Source organism: Medicago sativa, chromosome 7 (genome assembly GCF_051527215.1).
Source record: "Medicago sativa cultivar Bolivia chromosome 7, Bolivia_mono, whole genome shotgun sequence".
NCBI classification, from domain to species: domain Eukaryota; kingdom Viridiplantae; phylum Streptophyta; class Magnoliopsida; order Fabales; family Fabaceae; genus Medicago; species Medicago sativa.
In genome coordinates, this window is record NC_140755.1 from 87,021,846 (window position 1) to 87,032,292 (window position 10,447).

At 29.9% G+C, this 10,447-nt stretch overlaps 1 protein-coding gene across 1 annotated transcript; it reads right to left on the reverse strand.

The window, feature by feature from the left end:
* Positions 1 to 537: 537 nt before the first annotated feature.
* On the reverse strand, positions 538 to 3,500 carry LOC146909722 (chaperone protein ClpB1-like). Its single transcript, XM_085725083.1, has 5 exons — positions 3,243 to 3,500; positions 2,490 to 3,106; positions 1,935 to 2,286; positions 1,189 to 1,299; positions 538 to 1,050 (listed from the first exon to the last, which is right to left on the reverse strand). The coding sequence occupies exons 1-5, from the start codon at positions 3,351 to 3,353 to the stop codon at positions 832 to 834; spliced, it is 1,410 nt and encodes a 469-aa protein (XP_085581209.1). The 5' UTR covers positions 3,354 to 3,500; the 3' UTR covers positions 538 to 831.
* Between the last annotated feature and the right edge of the window lie 6,947 nt (positions 3,501 to 10,447).

The window sequence follows — 10,447 nt, forward strand, 5'->3', positions numbered from 1 at the left end:
GGACCAATTACAAGGGCTGTTTCGCAACAAAAAAAGATACATGGACTTAAAACAAAAACACACCAACTTACAGGGACCTTTTACATATTTAAGCCTAAAAACTTTTTACATATTTAAGCCTAAAAACTTCTGTAAATGTTGCTTTTGTGTGGAACTATTAATATAAAGTTATCTAAAGTTGACAATGTCTCAACAAAGATTAACTTAGTTTGCTTTATCATCTATTGAAAAGTAAATGTAAGTTAGGACATTTTTCTTCTTCCAATCCAATGTAGATGCAAGACATGGATGGATTATAAATCTATGATAATGCATGTTGCTGGGAGATTAATTATATTATAGTTACAAAGTGTATGATAATGCATGTGGCGAACCATGCAGCCTGAGATGCAATATGAAGTTGATTATTCATCAGTTTATATATTTGAATAATTAACAGTTTAATTATTAGATTCAGTTTATTTAGAACATCTTTCTAAAAGAAAAACATAAAACAAATTAAACAAGCTATAATCTAACTTGGAGAGAAACCACAAATTAAATAACAAAAAACTAAATTTAATGATGAGAAAAAAAGTGAGGAACTTTCATCCACCAGTCACACACACCTTTAACAAAACTAAAGTTCAACAAGAACATAAACTAATAAAATTGAGGAATGATATTTTGACATCCAATTTTCAACAACTTTTACGGGACAACTTTTTTCCTCCATTCTTATTGGACAATAAAATTTACTCAAACATGTTCTTTTTCTTTTCCGGGTACTCTAACATTAAAACATCGTCAGTTATGTTCTTCGCAGGCCTAGTATCATCACTTTCCGGTCCATTAATTTGCTATCTGAATCAAAATATCCGACTTCACCCCGGTTTCAGCATTAACAATCTCCTCATTATTTTCTACACGGTATACCAAACCACTTCCATTAGGACCAGCATCGATGTAAACTGTTGTATTTTCATCAATTTCTTCCCTTATAAGCATCCTAGACAGCTCTGTCACTACCTTCTTCTCAAGCCACCTTCTAATTGGTCTAGCACCATACACCTACAATACAACAAAAATATAAACTAGTTGTAAGTAACACTTTTTTTCTATAAGAAAGTTATTAAGATGATGATATGATAACATTTTTTCTGGAGCATTATTCTATAAGAATATGATTAAGATATAGGATACACTTACGGGATCATAGCTCTCAGCAAGTACATAATCTAGTGCTGCATCTGTTACCGCCAAAGCAATGCCTTTCTTAGCAAGTCGATTAGCTACATCATTGATTTGCAACCTTGCAACCTTCCTCAATGGCTCGAGAGAAAGAGGATCGAATACAACAACTTCGTCCAGTTCATACAAAAAATTTGGCCTGATATAATTTCTTACTTCCTGCATTACTCGATCGCGAGCAACTTGCTTGGTACATTTTCCTGAAAGTCCACTTGGGAGACGCTCGGCACCAAGCTTTGAGGTCTGAATCAAAATATCTGACTTCACCTCGGTTTCAGCATTAACAATCTCTTCATTATTTTCTACATGGTATACCAAACCGCTTCCATTCGGACCAGCATCAACGAAAACCTTTGTATTCTCATCAATTTCTTCCCATATTAACATCCTAGACAGCTCTGACACTACCTTGATCTCAATCCACCTTGTAATTGGTCTAGCACCATACACCTACAATTCAACAACAATATAAACTAGTTGTAAGCAACACTTTTTCCGATAAGGAAGTTATTAAGATGATGGTATAATATCATTTTTTCTAGAGCATTATTCTATAAGAAAATGATTAAGATGATATGTATAAGATACACTTACAGGATCATAGCTCTCAGCAATTATATAATCTAGTGCTGCATCTGTTACCGCCAAAGCGATGCCTTTCTCAGCAAGACGATTAGCTAATCCTTTATTTGCAACCTTGCAACCTTCCTCGATTGCTCGTGAGAAAGAGGATTGAATGCAACAACTTCGTCCAGTTGATACCAAAAATTTGGCCTGAAATGATTTCTTACTTCCTGCGTTACTCGATCGCAAGCAACTTGCATGGTACATTTTTCTGAAAGTCCACTTAGGAGATGCTCGGCACCAAGCTTCGAGGTCGTGATAATGATCGTGTTCGTAAAGTCCACAGTTCTGCCTTGTCCATCAGTTAAACTTCCATCCTCTAAGATATAAACTAGTTTGTTAATTACAGATATATGTGCTTTCTCCACTTCTTCAAAAAGTAGCACACTGTTTGGCCTTCTCCTCACAACTTCTGTTAATCGTTCAACAAACCTGAAAATTCAATTCACAATAAGTTAAAGGCTGTAAGTCTAAACTAGAATTGAAAAAGAAAAAAAAAAACCAATGATGTCTAATAAACAAAATTTCAATCGTATGTTGAATTGACCGACATTTGAAATATTTAAAGACCAAATTTGTAGCTTTTAACTAGACTTTTACTATAATCAAATTCAGCTGTTAACCCAATAGCTTACCCTGGTGCTGCACCAATCAAGCTTGAACAAGAGTGTTGTTCCATGTATTGCGACATGTACATGGTGACCAATTGATTTTCATCATCAAATAGTTGTTCAGCAAGTACCTTAGCAAGTTCTGTTTTACCGACACCAGTTGGTCCAAGGAATAGGAAGGAACCAATTGGATGTCGAGGTCTTCCAAAACCAGCTCTTGATCTCACTACAGCATCAACAACAGCATTTACTGCTTGGTCTTGTCCCACAACTCTATTGTGCAACCTGTCACCAAGTTGAAGCAACCATTCCTTCTCAATTTGGCTGAGCGGAGTCCATCGTCTAGGTTCAACAATATAAACCTGTTGAAACATCCTTTCAAATGTCGCATGCTTTTGCACACATTTACTATATTCATCAACTGTTGTTGCACCAATGCATCCTGTTGATGCACCGACAACACGATCAAGTTTCCCTGCCTCTTCAACCAAATCTCGTCCATAAATTTCCAAAGCTTCACGTTTCTGCTTCACGTTTTTGTCACATCCTTTTGCACACATCCTTTTGCACACATTTACTATATCCATCCTTTTGCACACATTTAGAAGCTTGTCTTTTAAGTTGTCAATTTCTTTCCGCACCTACAAATAAATATCAACAATTAGAACCATGGAAATAACACATATACAAAATAAAAATTAAAACTAATCTATACTACGAAGAAAGAAAATACACAACCGAAAATTGTTAAAACAAAAACTTGAAATCCATACTTACATTTGCAAGACGGGCTTTGCTAGCTTTGTCGTCTTTTTTCCCCAAAGAAAGAACTCCCTTCCTTAAAATAATGTCAATATCCCAACCATTTTCAAGAACTGCAGCGTTCATCTTTTACCTACAAAATTACAAAAAAAAAAAAATAATAATAACAATAACATGTAACTAAAAATACCAACATGACTAGATAATCGTGTATATATATGTATATATAAGACAGGATCCATTGACACCAGGTGTCAACGAATTCGTTGACACCAAATCTTAACCGTTGATTTCTTTTGATCGGAATGCTTATATTTGTTCATTTAGAATATCATGTGAATCACTCTCACAGGATTATGGTTCTGTCATTTTCTGCCTCTTCTCAACATACGAAGGTAGTGCTGCTTTTCTTATCCATGAATGCCAAGAATACAAGAATATATGCAATTGCATCTTCTGTGCCATTAACAAAAAATCTAACGGCCTTGTTAAGATCTACACATATGGAATGCAAAATTGAACTTGGCTCACAAACCCTATTTCCCTTCCAAAAGTACCGATCTGTCATTGGAACATCAAATCAAACACATATTCGACGGATCCCTTCTCCGTTTCATTCAATTTCACGGTTGCTGAATAGCACTAATCATATTTTCTTACATTGCATTTACGCCTAGGGAATACAATTGGAACTTGGCACCACAATAACATTAGATTGAATTTATATTACAAAATCTGAACCATGAATTTTAAGTTGGATGGTATCGTATTAGAGAAGAAGGGGTAGAATGAACAAAAAAATTGAGAGCTCGTTTTGGGAAAGACGGAATATATATATATATATATATATATATATATATATATATATATATATATATATATATATATATATATATATATATATATATATATATATATATATATATATATATAGTATTTGTGAACAAAAAAAACACAAACTAGAATACCTAAATATTAATCTGATGAAAACCCTACTTAACTATCTTTTTGTTTTAAGAAAACCCTACTTATCTTATAGTGTGTCAAACTGTCAAGACTCAGTTTTATGTGATGATGATAATTAACATAATAAGCGTATACAATTTGAAACAGCAAGACTATATTAAAGCATAAACTCTCACTGAAAATGGCAGCCAAGGAATATAAAGGCTCAAACCGAGAAACAGCAGACAAAGAACAGAAATAAAAAACAAAGTACGTACCTTTGACTTTAAAAGACCAAAATTTTGCTCTTCTTCTTGCTGTGACAACTTCCAAAGTAACTAATTGACTATTTATAAAGGAAGTGACGCACTACGGAAGCGTATGCCTAAGCGTTAAACCTAGATGGAAAAAAGAACAAGTTTGTAAGAGACAAACTTGTGAAAACAGGGTTCCGGAATCCACCAGAAATTGATAGAAAATCTCGAATAATTTTATTGAATCAAAAAGTGTGTCTCTTTGGCTACAAATGTTCTGCTTATGTAGTGAAAGAAATAACAAACCCGTGGACCGAAATAAAATAAAACGAAATAATAATAGAAAGTTTTAGAAAATTACTAAGATTTATGTAGATAATAAATACTATTAAATTACTAATAAAACCCTATTGCATCAGAAAGCTTCGAAAGCAAGTAATCGACTATTTATAAAGGACCTAAGCAGGAAAGTTCTCGTTTAAATCTTTTAATTAGAAGATATCACAAAAAAAATTCGAAAAAAAAAAAAAGATATCACAAAACTGCTTTTGCTATATTTACTCACATCAAAACTTTTAACTATTCCTCAAAAAATATATTCCTCCGTTCTTTGTTTTAAGTTTGAGTGCGGATTTAACTTTATTATTTAACCGTCGTTTTGGTATTTTAAGTTACGATTTAAATTACGATTTGTCAGTTATATCCTTTGTCAATTACTCTTATTTTTTTCGATAAAACTAATTAATCTTTTATCTTTATCTCTATTATATACATTTCCCCTATTTTATTTTGATAGTACACGTGGCAACCTTATATTGAAAGATACATTTAATGTTTTCTTATCATCCAATCAAATTGAATTATGACTCATTTACTTTTTATTAGCCAATCAAAATTATTCATTACACATTTAGTTTTCATCAGCCAATTAAAATTGATCATGTCATGATTTTTTTCCCTATATATTGACAATTTGTTTTTCATTATTTTCATATGTCTCTTCCCCATCTCTTCCTCCATAAACAAATTCATAAAAAATAAAAAAAAAATTCATGTTTTAAAAGCATGGAAGTTTTTTGTAAACAAAAAAACATGGAAGTTTAATCACTTGGATGTAGATTATGGAGTTGATTTTATTTTTTGTGTATCTTATTGTTAATCGTTAATTCTACTTTCTCAAGATCCCATTGAAGAGCATGTGTCTATATTCTTTGACTTCAAGGCGTTCAAAATCAGTAATACAATTTTTAGTTGAGGCAATGTTTTGTATTTGATATAGAATCAAGATGTTAGAGTTTATATACCTTATGTTGATTGAATATTACTTGATGAATTGATATGTTGAAAAACCAATCTCCATAAATTTATTTAGCTTTTATCTATATATAATCTCTAAAATTTGTCTTACCTAAATGTTGTATTACACATGGGCTCTTATTTGACGAATTCTTAACACGTCTCCCGATTTGTTACACATCCTAATGATTCACATCATCTAAAATAAGAACAAATCTTAACTTTATCATGATTTACTATAACAACTTTTCATTATCATAGTTCGGTCAATAGAATGTATCAAAAGTTTCAATCAGCCATTGAGCAATAATCAAAGTTTCTCGAGACACATAATCGCGGTTTCTAACTCTAAAAGAATGTGTCATAAAGTCATGGTTTTCTGGAAATGTTATTACATTATCTTCAATACAACCTTGATCAAATCAAAACTTACTCAAGTTTTTGTTTCTTATACTCATACTCATGCTTATAATTTTTTTTTTTAATGTGAGACATCGACTTCACTATACAAAAAAATGTTCTGTTATTTCAATTTATTTTAACTTCATGAATTTAATATATAGTATAAATATTTGTTAAAAAAACGTTTCTTGCATTTCATTTAATATCCTTTGGTACTCAATTATTTCATTTGATTTGTGGTCTACTTATTTATTTATTTTAAAAAACCAATGCCATAATTTTTCCAATGACCATTTTATTCCTCCTAAAATTTAATTAATTAAAATTATTTTTCGTCAGTTTGTTTTGATAAAAAAAATTGGATCCTAAAAATATTTCAGATTCTAAAATTTAATTAATTAAAATAATGTTACCATTTAATCTCATAACAATTGTCCCAATTAATGTAATTAATAATTTCCTTTTACAAATAATTACTAACATTTTTTTTTAAGGAAACTAATTACTAACATTTATTTTATAGGATATTTTTTTATTAATTCAATATATTAAAGATATCACTTTTCAACTATGATAATGAATAAATTATTATGTACATTTGTAAATAGTATATAAGATAGTTTTCAAATTTAAAATAAAAAATTATAGATATTTTAAGCATCTTTTTAACAAGTTTTTTAGGATCTCTCAAAACAAAACAAAAAACAAGTTTTTTAGGATAAAATTTGTTAAGAAAAAATGAAAAATAAAAAAACTAAAGGACATAAACCTAGCCCAATAAACAATTATGGACATAATCTTTTCCATTAATTTCATTGATTGTCTTTGAACCAATTATCTTTACTATCACCTTAAATTTCATTTAAAAATATTATGACAGTTAATCAAATTAACTTTACCCACATGTACCAATTATCTTTACTGTCACCTTAAATTTCATTTAAAAATATTATGACATTTAATCAAATTAACTTTACCCACAACAATATAGGAGAATAGACATGAAATAAAATTAATTTACGATGAAAAATTTATATGTATATGCAACAATGCCTTAAACTATATTGACATTTTTCTCATTATAGAAGTTTCTTATACGTAGCACTATCATAACTAATTATAGTTTATATATTTTTTGTTTTGCATCATGAGAATTCATATAAAATTTATGCTGCATTTTATTATGTGATTTGAAAAATTTATGGGCGAAATTTAAGGTGTTTTCTCTCTATAAAATCAAAAAATAAAAATATTAATAGCATCTAAACTAGGCACAAATATAACAAATATAACATATACCAACATTTTTTTAAGGATAACACATAGCTGTTATAGTTTAATAAGGAAGCAAGAATTAGTAGAATCAATGTTTATATTCCACATAGGAAACATCATTTAAAGGTCAAAGGCAAAGCAAAACATTTTTCGTTTTTCTCTATAAGGAATGATGTGGTGTATAAAAAGCATTTATCATTAAGTTCATATTATTTGTTTCTATAAAAAGAATCATATTATTTGTAGAAGGAAAAAAATAAAAAAACAATGGTGATAAGAAGGGTCAAAGAAAAACGTTTTTATTTTAAACTTTTATGACAACATTGGGAGTCTTGATCTCAAAATAATGAACATGTATCAAAGTCTCACTGCTAATTGGTAGGGTGAAAAACAACGAAAAACGACGAGAGAAAGAAACAAGCTGCTACAGCTTTTTTTTATTAAATATTAAGATAATATAATTTTGGCTTTTAGTGGCAATCATGGGTAGTTTGTAGGGTAATTCGTCGAATTTTGTTGGTTTGTTTCGTACCATATAATATTTCCCATAATAAAACTCTCAGTTGGACCTCTCAAAAAAAAAAAAACTCCCAATTGTTCTTCAAAAAGAAAACCTCCCAACTGTTTTTACGAGAGTCATTTTTTAAAAAAAAAATTATAAAAAAAAGAGAAATATTATTGTAGGTTAACTCCCCTCCCACGTATGACTAATTATAGATTTTTCTTATATAAATAAAAATGTTTACTCAAATTTTTCTAATAGAAAAGAAGGACATAATCCACTAGTCCTAGCATACTTGGTAAAATACTAGAATTTTTAGATAGTACGTCATGATCAAGTTTGAACCCTGACTCCCCTACTTATGTGTGTGTGAATTTTCAAGAATTATTATCATTTTGTCGATCTTTCGAAAATAATTGAAATGAAAATCAAAATACATGTTTCAATTTGTAACATATTTGATACCAATTAATTGAGAGTTTTATTTTTAGGGGAATCAAATGAGAGTTTTCTTATTTGAAATCAAAATTCATTCATATACTCATGATGTAATAACGAAAAATAATAATTACAAATTGAATACATGTTTTTGTTTCTTAATTAAAAGAGTACTGTCTTTATTTGTTTTCAATAAATTGTGTAACTATTTTTTTTAAGAAGACAAATTATCTATAAAAAAAACCCAGCGATGACCAATTCACAAAAATTGTCTAAAATAGAGGAGAGAATATCGTTCCTGTTATCTAGGTCATCAACACAATGATTTTCTTCCCTAAATATGTGAGTAACTATGAAATTCATACTTCTTAAAAGAATCGGACAATTTTGCCATATGTTACTTAAATGTCAAGGAACTATTTTGAGAGATTCGAGGGACAAATATCTACTATAGAGTGGAATATGTCTCTAACCCGAGATTCTTCAAATTATTGTCAAATGTAAGCTCAATTACGCTCATTGCTCCAGAGATCTCTGCATGAAAAGTTGAAATTTTACCGGTGTTTTCAGTAAAGCAACCAAGAAAAGCACCTTCAATATTACTAAAAATACCTCCATGATACAATGGTACATGTAGAAGCTCAATTGGTGTTACCCTTTCCTCTAACTATTTATCTATCATACAGGTTCCAAATGTAATCCATGGAAGAAAAATGTAGTTGTAAATTTATTTATTAAGGCAGAAAAACAAGTTCCAAATTTTTACTACAAAAGACCATTCAAAAAATAAATGTAAAGTGATTTCCACAATAGTTGAGCAAAGGATTCACATAGAGGGAAAGTTGTAACCCCCTGCATAAGTTTTTCATTTGTAGGTATCTTATCATGCATGAACCTCCAATAAAGAAGAGATTTTGAAGGAGTAACAACTATTATATTATGCTCTAAATAGCTTTTTCCCGGTGTAACTTTTGAGATTGATGAAACTTTAACGAGTATGCCTCTTGGAGATAAAGATCACCATAATAGGTATACTTCCATATTATACATTAATATAAGAATAATTCATATTAATTTCATAAATCAATTTCATCATATTTAACTACGTGCGCCAACAAGTGCATTCATATATTGACATGCCTATATATTTGTTTAGGAAAATTTGACAGGGTAATTAGCCTGCCAAGAATAAAAAAAATATTTTCTTGACAAATTTTTTTGCATAAAAGTGGATGACATCTAAAATTTAAGATTAAAAAAATCCAATAAATAACACCTAAAAACTAACAAAAACATATTATCATAATGTTGAGACTTTCACTGAAGCCTACATTGGGTTGTATCATTGCATTAGACTAGGATAAACCACATAAATGAGATTGACACCACATTTTCATTCAAAATCTTTCGAAACATGTATATGAGTCATCTCCTTTATGTTATTCAAGATCTACTCTTCCGTCCATTGTAGACCTTTAACTCATAGTTGACACATTATCATCTCTCACAAGTGTGTGTCTCTCTGCGTCTGTAATTATGTGATATAATCAAATAAGGTCAAATGAATGCACAACATGGTAGAAAAGGTGGGTTGGTGGTAATTTAATGGAGAAAGAAATTTATAAAGAAAAAAAGACGAAAAAAAATTCAAGATTTAGAGAAATGATATTAGTAAAAAAAAAATTAAGAATTTTGTTTTGTGCATGAGGTTACAAGAAATGAGGCGAGTTATTGGTAATTTTATTAGTTTGTTGAAGGATTCAGAGATTGTTTTTGCCACAACATTTAAAAATTTAAAATAAGCAAGTATTTTTTTCATCTCATCATAACACATTATCTTTTTCTATGGTTAAATCACATCGAAGATCAAAACTGAATGAATTTGAAATAATAGAGATTAATTAAAAAATATTGCATGAAAGCGAAAGGCATCCAAAAACTTCCATTTAGTATGAAAATTAAATAAACGATATCCAAAAACTAGCAAATCAGCCCATCATAATGTTCAAAGTTAGGTGGGAGCCTACAATGGGTTGGATTATCACATTAAGTTAAGAGCAACTAAACATGTGAGATTGACACAACATCATCATCCAAAACCAAAAGAC

What these genes read in the sequence shown, in the direction of transcription:
- LOC146909722 (XM_085725083.1), bottom strand. Translation starts at nt 3,353, where the DNA reads ATGAACGCTGCAGTTCTTGAAAATGGTTGGGATATTGACATTATTTTA. An exon ending in GCAAAGCCCGTCTTGCAAAT is followed by an intron (nt 3,107 to 3,242) that starts GTAAGTATGGAT and finishes ATTTATTTGTAG; the next exon opens with GTGCGGAAAGAAATTGACAA. An exon ending in TTGCTGAGAGCTATGATCCC is followed by an intron (nt 1,051 to 1,188) that starts GTAAGTGTATCC and finishes GTTGTATTGTAG; the next exon opens with GTGTATGGTGCTAGACCAAT.